Raw genomic sequence first — 17,450 nt, 5'->3', positions numbered from 1 at the left:
CTGAAATCAGTTTTGTTTCTTCAGTTCTTCCAACCTAGACTTCAGTAATGCTATCAAATATTTATTTAATTTTCCTATGACTTATTTTTTTTGTGATGTAGATTTTCTTTAAGCCAAATGCCGTTAAAAGTTGAAAATCAAATTACTTTATTGAACAGCTGAAAAATTTGCCTTTTGTTTTGCGTGATGCTGTGGCAGCTCGTTCCTTGCGACACACACGCAAAGCTTTCTTAAATAGAAACAACTTTTATTATGCTGTTCAGTCACGTCAGCTCTAATAGCACAACCGCATCCTTTCCATACTGCTCACGCTGATGCTTTCAGAGGGTGTTTGAAATTTGATCTTTCTCGTTCTTCCTGTGCTCGGACTGTCCGAGCCCTTTCCCTCCTCCTGCCCCCGCTTCCTGACCCGCTCTGAGCAGGAACTTTGTTCCGGAAAAGCACGAACAAGTGGAGAAGCAAATGTGAAAATGAAATCCAAGGGGCGAGCAATCAAAATAAAAGGAAATGTGGCCAGCAGAGATGAATACACTTTGATTTACTGCTGGCGTAAAATGCTACTGACATACACTGGAAAGACCTGAAGATTTTGAGGAAGAGCCTCCCAGGGTTCATGTTCTGAGACTTGTGTTTTAGTGCCTCACAAGGAGATTTAACATGGAAACTGTTAGAAAGGAGATGGGGGATGGCTTCCTGAGTTAAGAATACAGCTCTTAAGGCTGGGACAGGGGTTGAAGCCACAACCATTTACTTAAAAATGCTTCTGCATCTCTTATGCATGTTAGTTTGCTGAATTCCTTTCATTTAAAGTATGTACACTTTTCCTTGTAGTGTGTGAAACTTGATTTTTTTCAGTACTTGTGGGAGAAAAGGGATTGCCTTCAAACTTGCCTTTTGGCAAGGTTTGCACCTAGTCTGGGATTTCTTCTCATGCTGAACCAGAGATGGAGATGAGCTAAGACAGTAAAAATGTTCACTGAAACCAGTAGCTTTGAGATTTTGGGTTAGCTCAAATTAATGTGTGCAGCTGTGAAATCTCATCTTGGATTTTATCATTTTCTTTTCTTTTTCCCTCTGCTCAGCATTAAGAGGTGCGTGCGTGTGTGTGTGTGTGTGTGTGTGTTGTGGTTTTTTTGTTGTTGCTGTTGGTTGCGGGTGGTTTGTTTGTTTTGTTTGGTTGGTTTTGTGGGTTTTTTCTGGCTTGTATTTGTTACTAGCCAGGAGCCATTGTGGTGCTTTGACTTTTTCGAAAGCTTCTTGAGATTATTCTTAGCTTAATTTAAGTACCTTCTCCTGCTCCAAGTGATCCTTTGTGCCTATAAATAACACCTGTTCCTTAATGCTCTCAGGGTTACCTGGCATATTCACACTCTGTCCTTACAGCTTTCTCTGAGGAGACTGTGCAGTGTTGTCTTCATAGATCTCTTGAAGCCCTCCTGCGTCACCCATGGCGGTGCCACATCTCAGCGACCAGGAGCTGCCAGTTCTCTGGCATTCTTTACGCTGCCCCCTTAGATGTCAAATGGGATGTTTTAGTTAAATGCATTAGTGGTTTTTTCACTTGTTGCTGTCCTTTCTGGCTTCATGTTTTCACAAAGCATCTTCACTCAGTGTTGCTCATACCAGAGACTGAAAAACCAATCTGATGTTTCCTGCAAATGTTTCCTTTTGGAACTGCCTGTATATCCAGTGTCTAAATATTTCTCTCTTTTCGAGTAGCAATTTTCTTTTTGAAGGAAACCAAAGAGGTTACATGCAGAAATAAAACAAACACTGGTGTATTCTGAACTCTTTGGTACCCAGGATGTTTACTTAAAGGTGTATTTTGCATGTTAGACCTTTGGTATTTTGGGGGCACGTTGCTACCATTGTGATTCAAGGGTTTTAGAGGGTGTTTGCTTGTAGTGTTGTGAGTTGTCTGTGCTTTGGTTCTTAATTTACCCAGAGACATGGCTGTGTCTCCAGAGCCTCACGAGATAATTTTCCCCGCAGGTGAGGAGTTACGTGTTTGCTGTTCCTTGTTGGAATACAGGTCTCTTGGTCAGTTTTCACTGAAGGGACAGCCTTACCCTGCAGTAAATTTTCCTGCATTTAAAATGCTCTGTTTATTATTGTAAAGTTACTAATGATGTTGTGTGGAGTCATATGCTGATTTGTTATGTGTTCAAAAAGCCGTTGCTTTGTAATTACTGTTGCATTAATGAATACTGTTAGTAGGCATTGATATTCAGTGTCCAGCTCTCAGGTGTATAATTTTTCACTCTGTGAAATCACTATTGCAGTCTTCTCCTTTTGTTTGGTTAGATACATCATCTCTAAATTAATAACAGTTATGCTATTTCTGGTGTTGTTATGGCTTGAAAAAAACGAGGTAGCGATTTCCATTGACAGAACTGTGCATAAATGAGTGCAATGGCAAGAGGGTGGTTACCCTCATGTCCTGCAGATATGAATTGAAGGTGGTTATTTTAACATAATTAAAATACATGTAGATCATAATTCATGTAGGCTTTCCATTTAAATGTTGGCTGCAAGGGTGATTTTCCTCCTTGATTCTGCTTTAAAAAGAAAAACCTTGGAAGACCTTGAAACAGGCAAGATGCAACAGCGCGCGGAAGGGAGGTAGGAGATTTCACAGCAGCAGAAACCTCTAATATGTCATTTAATCAGGTCAGCGTTTGAATCCTGAATGATCGAGTTACTTTGCAGCAACATGTGTGATTGGAACGAAATTGTTAAGCTTGGAATATAAATGTCCGTCTTGCTTGTGCTTGAATTCTCCCCACTTGTAGCATGGCAGAACTGTTGGCAACGTGAGATTTGACTTCAGTTGTCTTCTTCTTTGACTTCAGTTGTCTTCAGGTTAGTTTTGCTGGAGCTGCGGATGGAACGGGCTCTGCCGGCACAGCAGGTCAAGCATTTGGTGCATCCTGACAAAATACAGGTTTTCGAAATGCTTTGTTGTGCTCCAAGCAAAGCTTGTTCACGGCAAATTGAAAACGAAAGGATGCCTTCTCGACACAAAAAGAGTCATTTTAGTAGGATCGGGTTCTTTTTTTCCCCTCCCTCTTTATGGAAATGCAGGAATGATTAATAATCAACACATTTCTGTAGCCGCTTTTGTTCCATATTCTTTGAACCTCTTAAGCTGTCATCTATTCATTTTAAACCTCAGAAGGAACAAGTATAGAAATAGATGATGTAGTAATCAGAGGGCTTCTGAGGAGGTGAAACTTGCCTGCAATTGAATATATACATTTTGTATAATTCTACATGCCTCCTGCATGTAAATATTTCACTTAAACACAAAAGAGGTCTTTATTTTGTCTTTAAATAAATAATCTCTTCATCCTGTGGAGTGTAATTGTCCTTATGAGTATATTAAAGCTGTGCAACTTTCATAAATATAAAGTTGAGAACATCTATTTGCAGTATTTCCATCATTGCCAGCTATGTTACTTCTTTTTTTGCTGAGTTTTTTATATTTAATATAGAAAATAGAATCCTTATATTTATTCTCTACTGTGAGCAGGCTTTGGCCTTGGGGAAATATCAGGTATCTAAGTATAGAAAAGTCTGAAGAGAAACTGCTAAATTTCAACAGGGAATTGCTAATTTTCTTTTAATTTTAGTGTTGCTGTGCAAAAAGGAGTTTGGTTTTTTCAAGTAACGAAGAAGCAGCTGTGTTGGTGTTAAATATTCAGTGGGTTTTGTAAGTGACTTATTTAAATATCTTCATCTTTATTGATTTCCCTCATCTGAAAGTACTCTCAAGTATGATTTTTGAGAGAGAGGGAATAATTTTTCTTGACTCTTACCTTTCTCCACTTGGCATTTTCGTAAACTCTGGGTCTGTGTTTAAAAAAAATGAAATGACATAGCTTTTTGTTGCCAACAAAAGATTTGATGCTTGCTTTCTCTAACTGCAGAAAAGTTGGTGAAGACTTTCTACTAAATGCTTAAAATAGCCAAAGGAGATTTGGAAAAAATGATGAGTGGTGTATTACACAACCAGCCTGGCTGAAGCTAAAAGTGCTTCCAGATCATGTAGAAAGGAGCAGGCTGGAGAATGGCAGAGTGAGAAGAATTGTGAACTGCAATTCCAAACTGATCTGAGCTGGAAGTAGCGAAGGTAAAAGGTTTTAATAGTGACTGGAGTCCAGCTGTTGCCCAGCAAAGGCACCACTGAGAGCTTTGAGTGTCACTTCAGCAACTTTCTGAGCTGTCTTCATATAGAAGTGTCAGAATAACATCACTTAATGCCCCAAGCACTAGGGAAAGCCTCTGAAGGGAAGACAGGAACTGCATAGGTATGTTTGAGTTCGTGTTTCTAGGGAGCTTGTGGTGAGGGAAGGCGACTGTATCTTGTGAGGGCTATGAAATACTCCACTCGCTTGTCCAGATCATTCCAGCCTTTCTGAAGTTCATGGGTATTTGCAATTTCAGACATCTTGCTTTATATTTTATAATAAATTCATCAACATACTACCTAATTGCTACATAAATTCTCATGCAACAGTGTCCCTTTTTTAAAAAGAAATAAAAACCATAGACTGGTCACGTTTTTCATTTTGCTATGATAGCAAAAACTGTGCATACTTGATTGAATGGAACCTGGCAGGTAGAACGGGCCGCGGTGAAAATATTGTTGTGAGCTTCAAGTGGTAGAGATCTAGTGGGGATCTAAATGTCTAAACAGTGAGAGCATTAATGTATCACATGGTGCAATTATGGTCTTGCTCAGGCCACTTTATTAGATGCAGAGCAATTGCTGACGAAAGAACAGGATTTAGCTTGGAAGCACTGAAATGCACATTAATGCATGCCTGTGTAACCTTCATTTGTCATCCTTGTGCATGGTGGGGTAGTATACGATCATGCAATCACTTTTTCCTGCAGGACCTTTGTTCAGTGTTCAGGCTTGCTGTGTCGCCATTGCATCAGCAGTTACGTAGTATTTTATTTTAATACTTAATCAGTGTGCAATTCTGCCATTTTTCACTGTATATCATGAAGATCTGAAAAGAAAATGCATGGCTTGTGGTTAATATTCAATAAACAGAGTAGAATAGGATGTAATTACTTTGCAGTAACAGCTTCATTTATCACCTTTCTTATGTGGGTAAAGCTGCCTGAATCAGTGATCGGAGCAGAGAGCTGATTGTTCCAGCTGCTTTGGTTTCATTTTGGATCTGTTAGAAACGGATCCAACTTCCAGAGTGTCGTGTCTGACAAGGAGCTGGTTTGTCTTATACCGTCGCTGCTCCTGTGGGTTGCAGATTGCTGACCCTGATGGTGCCCAGCCAGCACGTCCTTGTATGTCAATGTTTTGTAAACATATAAGCCTGTGGAATCTGAAGATCTAAAAGTCTTCTGGCCATGAAGTTCATGTAGTTTGACCCATGGTGAAATACATTCAGTACTAACAAGCCGCTGGTGGCCATGTTAAGGTGAATAGGTGAAGTTTAACTCTTCAACTGCTTAAGAAATACATTTTATTTTATAAATACTAGTGGGGGAAAAGTTATTGCCTTTCATTTTTTGTTTTATATCTGAAGCTTTGTAACTATGAAGAAAACCTAATAAAAACACATTCTGTTTTCCCTTCTTGCATTGGACAAGATCAAACACTCGCAGATCTCTCCCCGGTGCTGCAGGGAAGAGGGATTGCTTGCAGTTAAGCTTAATGTAGACGTTAAGCTTAACTTGACAACTTTCTTGACTGAAAAGCATGAAAAAAAAGTACATTTGCACTGTGACTAAATCTAGCATACAATTAATTCTTCTATGCAGTTCTGTGTGTTAATTGCTGTCATTGTGTGAACTGATGGTTTAAGCAAAAATAGAAAATTTTATAACTGGTGTGTTGCTTACCATGCATAATCTTAGCTTAAAGTGTCAGCCTGCAGTGGCTTTTTGAATCTATTCTGTGCTGTCAATCTCTGTGAATCATCTTTATGTAAATGAAAGATACATTGAAGAGAGCAACACTGGGAAGTGTGGTTTGCACTTCACTTTCCACTTCTCTTGTTTGTTCTGAAGCTATAAGCCTTTTGTGTCAAAGTGGAGGCGATTGTTTCTGGATAAATGCAATTACATTCCCTTCCACAGGCTCCGTGGAGACCTTATAGCACCTTCCAGTACCTAAAGGGGACCTACAAGAAGGCTGGAGAGGGACTTTTTACAAGGACATGTAGTGACAGGACAAGGGACAATGGCTTCAAACTGGAAGAGGGTAGATTTAGATTAGCTATAAGGAAGAAATTCTTCCCCATGAGGGTGGTGAGACACTGGCACAGGCTGCCTAGAGAAGCTGTGGATGCCCCATCCGTGGCAGTGTCCAAGGCCAGGCTGGATGGGGCTTTGGGCAGCCTGGTCTAGTGGAAGGTGCCCCTGCCCGTGGCAGGGGGTTTGGAACTAGACCATCTCTAAGGTCCCTTCCAGCCTAAACTATTCTATGATTTTATGATACCCTCAGCTCTTTCTCTTTTTCCACAGTGTGTGTTACTCTGTTAAAGGTCCCCAGGGGCATACCCAGCTCCTACTGAATCCGTTCCTGGTGGACTGAGCCACCAGCTGAGGAGGCTGCAGGAGTCGCTGTGGTGGACAAGCTGATCAGCCCATCGGGCAGCCTGGCCCTCACTGTGGAATGCAATGGGAATCTGCCACTGGTGCTTCACCCCTTTAGAAAGGGATTTAGATTTGAAGACAGACCTTTGCCCTTCTGTGAAGGGTGTTTGATGCTGCCCGGTGTGCTCTGACAGTGCTTTGAGGATAGATTAGACAGGCAGGCAGAGCAACATCAAGTAGTTCTTTGCTTTAAGAAAGGCATGTAAAGAGTGAGGGTGTCCATCTCAAACAGCATCCCAAGGTAAAATTATCAAGTTCTGTCTCTAGTGAGGCTCAGCCCCCTCGGCAGCTTAATCATCTGGCAGAGGTGAAGTGACCTGTTTTCAGTGTGGGCTTTTTCCCTTTTTGGTGTGTCAGTCAGCAAGGCAGCCCTCGGCAGCTGCACTTTCCAGGCAGTGAAGAGAAAAGCCCCAGGCAGGTCTCTCCTCAGCTCACCGTTTCTCCAGTTGCAGCGTTTGCCTGTAGGAATCTACCAGGAACCTTGAGAAATATAATACCACGTGAAGGAGAAACCTGAAATCTCACATCCACACCATTGCCAAAGAGGCATTGGGAACAGCCTTCTGGCTTTTCTGGTACTTTGTTTAAACTTCTAAGTTGCTACTTTAAGCGCTGTCTTTGAATAGCTTAATTTATGTTTTTGCGTGTTCAGTTGCTTAGCAACAGAGAAGAGGAAAAATAGTAAACGCAGCTAATTTGGTTTTATTACTGATAAGTTAGCATCTCTTTAGTATAAAAATGTATCTTTAATAAGACTAATGAGCTGTAGTTCCTGGCTTTTGCCAGGCAGAATGTTAAATAAACTGTGTCATGGACTAGGTAGAGATCCTGACACCCCAAGGGGTTTGCTGTTACCTGCAGCTCTGCTTTGAATGCCTGTGCTTGTGGTGCCCTTGTTTGGGGGGTATCTTATGCTGCTGCTACTTTATTAGGTGAGTTTCTCCATTTTCTTGTGCCTCATTTTCCCAGACAATAGAAGTGACTTGATTTAAAAACTAGACAAACAAACAATAAAAAAACCCCTAACATTAATTGTGTGAAGTAGTGTAACTGCTAAAGTAGAAAAACAAGAGGTTGAAAGTGAGTAAAATGGATCTGTTTGCCTGGGAAAGTGTTGAAATGTGTTTCCATTTTAGTGTGGTAGTGTTTTTGACTGGGACAAGTTATAAATTTCCTGGTCTTGCATCACATGTTTGGCAGCAACAGTTAATTTTTGTCATTCATGGGGCAACATTCCTGTTGCCCAAAAAAGCATTTGTCTGATCAAGAGCTTTCTGGAATTTGTTTATAAACTTTTCCTTGCTGTTGGAATATTTGGACAATATTAGCAGCAAAACCCCAGATTATTCCAAATGGTTGAAGCAATCTCTCTGTTTCATCTGTTTTTATAGATTGCCTGTTCAAACTATGTCCCATGAACCGGTACTCTGCTCAAAAGCAGTTCTGGAAAGCAGCAAAGCCAGGAGCTAACAGCACAACAGATGCAGTGCTACTCAATAAACTGCATGTAAGTATTAATGTACAGGCTGCTTTTGGTCATCAACACTCTCATCCATACTGCTCTAAGTAAGCATTTCCAATCAGCTTGGCACAGTTAACCAGGGGACACCGAGGAAGTATATAGAAAACAGTATACAAGATTGCTTTTGAGCCCTTTGCTGAGATCTAACTTCTTAAATATTCTCTGATTTGTGGCAACGTGCTGTTCAAGGTATGTGTGTCCCAGTATTGTTATGTGTGATACTGGGTTAAAGTCCTGGTAGCCGTTTAAGCTTTTGTCGTTAACCTCTGCTAACCTGTAGTACTGCTCTATGTGGGTATTTTGGGTGGTAACAGCATCAAACAGGACCTTTCAAACAAAAATGCAGAGCAGAGGATTCTCGGGTGTTGCATCTCAATGTGGGAAGTCATGGGCATTAGCTGTGCTGGTAGGTGCCATCTGAGCTACTGGTCTGGTAAATCCATAGGGATTCCTCAAACAAGCATGGCTGCTGCTGATGCATGTAAAGGTTCATGGGTAATTATAAGGCCAGACAATCTCTCCTTCCTTATTAGCTTGCAGTATTTAATATTTTCCTGGGTAAAATGTTGACATTCAGCAGCTGAAAACCCAGTAAGGCAATTGATTGCTGTTTTTAGAGTTCCTATATAAAAGAAAGCCAACTTAGCTTAAATACCATCTGTTGACTTTAGAGTTAAATAAACTCCATGTTTATGTTAAAATTACATAGCTGGAGTACTTCATGTCAAAATTACAATTCTAAATATTTTTAGTTTCTTTAAGCCTATATTAAGCTCATTGTAGACTGAAATACAAAATGGCCCTGTAGGAGAGTGTCATTTGCTGATTGCCATATGGCTGCCTTGCTCCTGCCTTTCACAAAGGCTGTTTGACTCATTTTGATTCTGAAAACATAATTTTATAACCTAGAAGTATTAACTTGGTGAGGAGAAAGCTATTTTGGTACTGGCTGTAGCACAAAGGTCCCTGACTTGTGCAGCATTTCTACCACCCCGTTAATGATGCTAAAAGAAGCAGATCATGCCAGCAAGCTTGAAGGAGGGGAGGATCTGGGTTTGTTTTTTCTGGTGTATAAGGGAAGGGGAGAGCTTAGGCCCTCAGGTTGTATCTGCGAGTTCATGGATTTTAAAAGAAAGTATGTTCTCAATACTGCATCATGTAGAAGAAAAATACTTTGTAATTGCGCCGGATTACAATGTCATTTAAAGTTGTATTCTCTTTCCTCAGTACGTGCTAGTTTGAGTGTTTGGGACCTGTTCTCGTTCATCTGACACTTTGCCATTTTGAGCTGGGATCCCTATGGAAAAACAAGATTAGAGTGATGCTTGTACAGAAATGTACCACTATGCATGAACTGCTTACTTGATTTGAAGGATTTGAGTGCTTTAGAGTCTTATTGGAGATTTTTTTTAATATGCATCACTTTGACGTAAAGGCTGATCCTTTATGTGGCATGTACCAAATCAGGTCTGCAGTGACCTGGGGCGAATGCATGGCTTTAAAATAATTTGATCCAGTGTACATCACTCGTATGTCAGAACTTATTTTTCTGGCAATCATATGGGTACATGTGTCATCTTTTCCATTTGTTTGCACATGGAATAACACTAAGAAAACTCTGCTTTTTGCATTATGTGTTTGGGGGGGCTTTGCTCTGAAATGTGTGCATACAACTGTTAGCTCTGCCCTTGGTTATAATTCTTTATCAGTGCATATAATTTCTAACTAAATTGGTGATGCAAGTCGTATTCATCATCACTTGCCTTTTTTGGCTTCTGTTTGTCTGCTGGTGGAGTTTATTGTCTGCTGTGGAGCACTCAATGCTGAGGTCAGGTTATTTTAAGTTAATGCCATTTAAGGGATTTAAAATCTGGGACACTTGTCTTTCTTCCGTATCAAGAATCTGTGCTGGTTGAGAAGCTGACATCTAGTGGCCAGAGAAAAAGATTCTTCTGTAAAGATTGTCGGGTTTGGTGTGTGCCCTTTTGAAATACTTTCAAAGTCTTAATCATATTTTCACAGAATACATTATTTTCTTTCTATATAATAAATGTGGCACCCAATCCAGTGCAGGCAGAGAAATCCTGTCCTTTGTGATTGCTGTTGATAGGGGCCTGATGTCTTGATGAAATCCTTTCTTGACAGAATACTTTCAAATCAAGCAAAAAAAGTTGTATTTCAATAATAACTATAAAACTATGCTGCATTGTATGTCTGAATTTACTTTTGAATTTGAATGAGCAGCTGTACTCCAGGTTCTCCTGGAGCAAAAGCCAACTATCATACCTAGCAGAGCTTCTAAAAATAGCACCTTTTGTATAAGCTGAAGATGATGAAATTTTATAACAGTGTACAGATGCCTCTTCCTTTGCAGTAGCCAAGCTTTGTCGTGTTTTATTACTACTTTACCTTACTACAGTTGGGAACTGTGGACACTTTCTTCTCCTCCAAGAAAAAAATGGACCTGCTATAGTCCGAGAGATCTGAGAATGAAACCATAAACGTTGATGCTTAGCCTCCAAAAAAGTCTAGTTTTAAGTTACCCTACTATCAGTTAAAGCAAATACAGGGTTGTTTGGGTTTTTTTGTAATGTAATTTTTCATGTAAAGAGAGTAATTTTTACAAAAGGAAATGGTTTAAAAAGAGCCTGGGCAAAATAGCTCACTTATTTTAAAACAAAACTAAGTGCAAGAGCCTGGTTACAAATTAAGTTATTATATAGAACAATGTATCCCTATGATCATTCAATTTTGCAAGGGCTTTCCCTTGTTAGCGTGATACAGAGGTGCCCAGCTGTATTTCCACAGCCAGTCTGTAATGTAGCCCAGGGCATCTTTCAGTCTCACAAAACACAAACTCTGGTGCTGGTGCATTGGGAACTCAGGTGTTCAGAGCTGTAGCAACTATTCGTAAATGTCTTCTGAATAACCTGCTGCAGGGTGAAGATGGCTGGAGTCAGCATACGGAGACAGGCGGTGGAAAAATTGCAGCCTGTATTGACAAACTAAAAGAAAGAGCCAAAGTTCAGGTCCCTTTCTTTCAATTTCTATAGAAGTCAGTAGAAAGGAATATAGACTTCCTGGCCTGAGTTGTTACCCATCTCTTTTCACCTTCCCTCCATAGCTGTGGTGATGTCTTCTCATGGGTTCTTGTCTATCTTGTCTGAGATTTTCATCTCATGTTTTATTGCAAATTTTTGTCAAATTCTACCCTAATCACAGATTGCTTAAATGCTGTGTGTCTTTCTTCCTAAGAAGCTGAAAAAGTAATTTGTAAATGACCCTGCTGAAGTTGGAAAAAGGAAATGATGCTGTTTCAGATACTCAGTGTTTTTCAGTTCTTTGAAATCATCTTAAAGAACCTTGGGTGTTTGTCAGCACTTTTCTTAAAACAGTCGGCAATTGAATTGTTCTGCCTTCATTCCAGCATGCGGCAGATTTGGAAAAGAAACAGAATGAAACTGAAAACAGAAAGTTGCTGGGAACAGTCATTCAGTATGGCAATGTTATCCAGGTAAGCTGTGAACATCTTTGCAAGCCGTGTGGGATTTTGCTCAAACTCCCCTGCTCAATGTGACTTTAAGTTTCTGGAATTCATGGGCAAGAGTCTGTGGATTTGCAGAGTGTGACGGTGCCCTGAAGTGGGATCCCGTGAATCAACAATTGGGAATACAGTTATGATGGAGCCGCTTTTTTTATTTTATTATAGGTTAATGGGGGTTTTTTTGAGATCACCATATGATTGCTTTCTTCAGAAATACTTCTTAGAGCCTTCATTAGATTTGATCGTTCAGAAGATGGTGCAGGCACTGTGCAATGCCCAGTGTAGCCTCTTGCAATCAAACGTTGACTCATCAAATCGTAAACTGGTTACAGAGGAGGGAAAAAAAGCCATACAAGTAATTGCAATCCATTGCAGCAAAGGATATGCCAGGTCTCAGGGAATTAAAAAAAAGGGGGGACAAAAAAAAAAAAAATCAAAATGAAAAGTATAATAATTGCATAATTTAAAAAGACGGGTCTTTAATAAATGGGGAACATACTATGTGGCAGGCGGGTTCACCCTGGAACCACAGCAGACCTATTTCCATGAGGTAGAGCGCATCAGCGCTTCAGAAGCAGGGATAGTTACCTGAGAGTTTTGAGTCTTAGATTAAGAAATTCCTCTACCAATGGTTTTTGTTTTATTCTGCTGTGATAATACCAGATGTCAGAGAGGGTGGCCTGGAGCACAGGTGGACTGGGCTTTCTTGCTGCAAGGAGAAATTAGTTGGCTGCCCTTTAAAGCAAGTGAAGGAATAGGAACAACCTGGTGGAGAGAGGACAGAGAAGTCCCTGCCTTGGTTAAGTGCACTATTGGCCAATGTGTTTGAGGTTAAAAAAAAATGTACTTTTAATGGTGAAAGAAAAATAATCACATGCATTTTTGATTGGAATACAAGCATAAACACTGTTAAGAGCAGTGAGAAGTTTTTGCCCTTATTTTCCCATATCTCCCAAATGCTCTGTGAGTAACTGCTATTTATGGTTGTCAAAAGGCATGAAAAAGTACTTTCTGTACACAAGTATTTTTCTGCTAAATTTACTGGAAGTTTGACAACAGTTGGTTGAAGCTGGGATGTGACCTGTTTCAGGTGTCATGTCCATGCTGCTCATGTGCGGTTTGTGAGGGGACACAGCAAAGGGTGGAACAAAGGGAGTTTTTTCAAGAGAGTCGTCAAAGAAACAGTCACATTCTCTGTTAAATTGGAGCAAAGCAAAATAACAGCACATTTACTTTTCACCATCCCCGTCTTAGGAGGGAAAACCACTTGGTCTCCAGCATTTCACAACCTTTGATCCTGGGTTTTTAAACAGGCTGTGACTGTCAAGTGACAAGAGCATTTCTGAGTGTTTATCGCTTGAAGAAGGGACTGCTGGATTAGCTTAAGATGTTTTGTGCTGTAGCACTGCATATAGACTGAAAGAAGGCTAAGTGAAATTGTGCCTCAAGTCATCAATAATTGTAATATAATTTAATTGTTATTTTAATTCCTGTATAATAATTGTGGTTATTGTATGCACACTCACTATTTATTGAGGGGAGGAAAAATGAGCATTCTTAGAACCGAACTCTAATTCTTATTCTAGCTGCTTCACTTAAAAAGTAACAAATACTTAACAGTAAATAAGAGGCTTCCAGCTCTACTAGAGAAGAATGCTATGAGGGTGACGTTGGATGAAGCTGGAAATGAAGGTTCCTGGTTCTACATACAGCCCTTCTACAAACTGCGTTCCATTGGAGACAGTGTGAGTATAAAGAGGAATATCTGCACGTTGCTTTGTGAACAGCTGGGCAAAGCTTGTTGCAGGAGGCTTGTCTTGCAATTAATGAAATGCACAGATCTCTTAGTGCATGATGTTGCAGAAACAACCTTTTTCCTATGCTGTCATGAGGGGGAGGAAGATTGCTATGGCAACTTGTATTTTGGAAACAGGGAATGATTTAATGTTGGAAGGAATAAACGACCTAATGACGCGAGCCTTTCACAATTCATGCCCAATACAAAATGGTAGGAAATGCTGAGTTCCTTCAGTAGATCTAGAAAAAATAATTAGTGTATTGGTTTTTAGTGTTGTCAGTTTGGTATCAAAATTCATCATCACTTTGTATATGAGGAATGAGGTCATAGTGAGGTTAAATGGTCCTGTTCATGGGAAATCTGGAAAATAATTTGTTCAGAATTAATGCTTTACCATTTTAATCCTTTAATCTCTTTTTTTTTTTTTTTTTTTTACAAATCTGAGTCACCTGGGTGACTGCCTAAAACAAGGAGGAATGAAGCTTTAGTGTGCTGTATGGTTTAGTCCAGGTATATATTTGGCACCTAAACACAGTTGTGTCTATCGAATAGGAATAATTTACCCTGTAGACTTACCCATACATTTTGATGTGACTGTTTTCTAGAGGCACACACATGGTAAAGCCAAAGCACAGGGTAGTGTAGTTTTAGTGGTCATTAAGCTCTTTTTAGATTGCATCAGTTCTCAGACACTTTATCACTGAGAGCAGTTCCTTTGACTGCAGAAAAGGCTTTTTGCTTTTTCATTTAAGGAAGACTTTGCCCTAGAAGAAGGGAAGAAGGGGACCTTTACTGTCCATAATAAAATGCATTTTTCTTGAATCATGCCAGCCCAGTCGAGAATCTGATTTTACAACTGGAAGTGTGTCTTGGAGGAGGATTTTTGGCTGACCTTTTGCTATAGGAATGATTTGTTAAATGTTAGTCAATGAAACATCTTCATGAAAAGCAGCAGATAGGTTAGTTACCAGAATCGCAGTCTGTGTTTCTTCTTTGAGCCTCTGAGTCAGATAGTATAGGCTTTTTTTTCCTCCCTTGAGTGACTGAGTACGATGAGCTAAATTCTGAAGCAAACAGAACTCTGATTTTCATACTCAGACTGGCATCTCTCCAAACTGCGAGAAGGTGATTTCCTCTCATCACTCCCATATTAGAAAAAAAGAAAGAAAAAGAGATTTCTCAGGTTGCAAGTTTCTGTCTTGATGCTGCGCTTATCTACAGGTTGTCATTGGAGACAAAGTGGTCCTGAATCCTGTCAACGCTGGGCAGCCTCTCCATGCCAGCAGTCATCAGCTTGTTGATAATCCAGGCTGCAATGAGGTAAGGGCAGAATGGCACAGCTGGAGCAGCTGTACAGACCTCTGGATGGTCCAGCTAAGCTGCTAGGACTTGTTATGAAAATCAGTAAGGTGGTTGGTACCTTTGGCGTTGTTTAGGGATAGTTATCTTGTTAATCAGCAACTTAATAGAGCTGGCAGACTTTTCTCATATATTTTGGGTACTAGCCAGAGGTTCGAGTTCAATCTCTTTTGCTTGACTGCCTGAAAATAAGATTTATTTCTTTTTCTTCCAAAACCAAAGGTCGTGGCACAGTGATATGTAGCAAGAGGCTCCCTAGCAAGTCAGTTCTGTAGTTACTTGTTCTGGAATAAATGCAGAAAAGGGGCTTTCCTTCTCTAGAGTAATGCGTCAGAGACTGCAGTATTATGTTGAAAATTGTCTAAAAAGTAAAGCAGTACTACATGACAGTATCTCGTGCAGGCACAAGACAATAGGACTAATGGTTTTAGTTCTCTTTGTAGGTCAACTCTGTGAATTGCAATACAAGCTGGAAAATAGTCCTTTTCATGAAATGGAGTGATAACAAAGATGATATTCTCAAAGGGGTAAGACTCAAAGCTCTGCTTGCCTGTAACTTGTTCACTGATGGGTAATGCCTGTATTGACCATGTCTGGGCTTTGACAGGGGGATGTGGTGAGGCTGTTCCATGCAGAACAGGAGAAGTTTCTGACTTGCGATGAGCACAGGAAGAAGCAGCACGTCTTCCTGAGAACGACAGGGAGGCAGTCGGCCACGTCTGCAACCAGCTCGAAAGCTCTGTGGGAAGTAGAGGTAAGAACTGTAACCTAGGCTGGGGGTGGCTTTGTAGAAACAATTACTGTTTAAAAAACTGTGCATCTGGTTTTCTTTTTTGTAGGTAAAAGCCTTCCTGGTGTTTGAAGTTTAATCTTAAAATTCTTTTTCTTACTGTGCTTTCAGTGTGATATCAATGAGTTCTGATTTGTAATGCTGCAGCAGGTATTTCTCAAATACATGTTCTTGAAAATTCAGAAAAAGGGGACAAAGAAATATCTATTAAACTTTAGTGACTGGTAAGAAAATGACTTAATGCCAGCTAATGAATTCAACTGTCCTGCTGAGTGTACCGAACACACTATTTTTGGTATGGAATAATGTGATTATGCATATCCTCATTTGATAGGAGATTGCAGCCCTTTGCTAGTCTCTGTGCCTTGCTTGTCTGGACCATTTTTTTTCTTTACTTTTAAATAGCGTGACTAACACCCTGGCCATCACTGGCTTCTTAAAATATCCTCACTCTGTTGATGTGGTTAGAGTTGATTTATGGTTTTATGTGTTTGTCATCTGAGAATCATAAAATTAATTGTGATGGTGGATACATGTTTTTTCATATTCTCTTACCGGAAGTATCTGCTTTGATATACATTGAAAGCCTACCTAGAATTAACATTCCTTTGACATGTTAAGACACATCTGTAGCTTCTGTGGTAACAGTCCATTTGTATGCAGTTACCTGCTGTTAAATGTGCGGCAGAGGTAAACTAGTCCTTCCCCAAAAGGCAGAGGTCAGCTATGCTGATTTTTTTTTTTTTTTTTGCCCTTAAGGAAGCAAGTGTATCCACAGAGCAGCTGCTGTGGAATAGCAGATCATCTGATTTTGGAGGCTCTACTTGACAGCAGAGAAGTGCAAAAGTACACATTGACAGTCTTCATATTCTTTTGTACAACACCCTTGCATTTGAAACATTTCCAGGTGTCTTCTCTCACCTGCTTTCAGAAGGTCAAAAATTCGTTGTACCAAGAAGTTGAAGTATCTATTGCATCTCTTTAGGAGCTTTGTTTCGAGACCTAGCAACACATGTACATCTAAAGCACCTTTTTAATTACTTCTCTGCCAACTTGTACCATAATCTTCCTTCCATCACTCACCAGACTCCAGTGGAGCACCAACCATGGTCAGTAACTCTGCCAACACATACAGTCACTTGACAATGAGCAGAAAATCGATGTTTGTAAATTGTTGAGGAGAAAATTTGTACTCTGCTGTGTGTTGTTCACATCTCAAAGGTTGTTTCATCTTTTCTGGAGCTCCTCGTTCTGTTTCCTCTTACCTGTACATGGAATACAGTGAATGATGTGTTTGAAAAGCGAGGTCACTGATGGACAGTATAAATGTGGTTTCCCTCTCCCTGCAGGTGGTGCAGCACGATCCATGTCGTGGTGGTGCGGGGTACTGGAACAGCCTTTTCAGGTTCAAACACCTTGCTACTGGACACTACCTAGCAGCAGAGGTAGGTGTTGGGGCTTGCTTAGGAACTCTGCCTTTCCTTCCATGGTATTTTCTTCCTTTTATACCTTCTGAAAATCTCTAGTTTCCTGCCCTAAAAATAGACACAGCAGGGGAGGGGAGGAGAGTGCTGTTTGGGTCCTTAGTGTTGATACAAAATAGATAGCTAATCACAGCAAACCAGGTGAAAGAGGCTTGAAAGAATACCGTGGTACTGGGGTAGTCTTGAGCTTATTTCACTTTTTTATGAATTCTAGAGTCAATAACTTTTCTGCAAAAAATAGACACTAAATATTATCTTGTCATGTGGGCAGTAGAATCTAGATGAATTTATTAATAGATGAATAAATTGTAAATGGCTGAGAG

The 17,450-nt window shown here is 40.1% G+C and overlaps 1 protein-coding gene across 3 annotated transcripts in view; it reads left to right on the top strand.

Moving 5' to 3' along the window:
* ITPR1 (inositol 1,4,5-trisphosphate receptor type 1) overlaps positions 1 to 17,450 on the top strand; it is a 175,089-nt gene that overhangs the window by 40,811 nt on the left and 116,828 nt on the right. For all 3 annotated transcript variants that reach the window (XM_082060206.1, XM_082060205.1, XM_082060207.1), the window contains exons 4-10: positions 8,022 to 8,137; positions 11,580 to 11,666; positions 13,283 to 13,441; positions 14,716 to 14,814; positions 15,297 to 15,380; positions 15,461 to 15,607; positions 16,993 to 17,088. In XM_082060206.1, the coding sequence (XP_081916332.1) occupies positions 8,022 to 8,137; positions 11,580 to 11,666; positions 13,283 to 13,441; positions 14,716 to 14,814; positions 15,297 to 15,380; positions 15,461 to 15,607; positions 16,993 to 17,088 (788 nt within the window). The remainder of the gene's footprint in view (positions 1 to 8,021; positions 8,138 to 11,579; positions 11,667 to 13,282; positions 13,442 to 14,715; positions 14,815 to 15,296; positions 15,381 to 15,460; positions 15,608 to 16,992; positions 17,089 to 17,450) is intronic.

Source organism: Streptopelia decaocto, assembly GCF_964273445.1.
Source record: "Streptopelia decaocto genome assembly, chromosome: 8".
Lineage (NCBI taxonomy): Eukaryota > Metazoa > Chordata > Aves > Columbiformes > Columbidae > Streptopelia > Streptopelia decaocto.
Note: the sequence above shows the minus strand (reverse complement) of the source record. Positions and strands in the feature narration are given on the sequence as shown.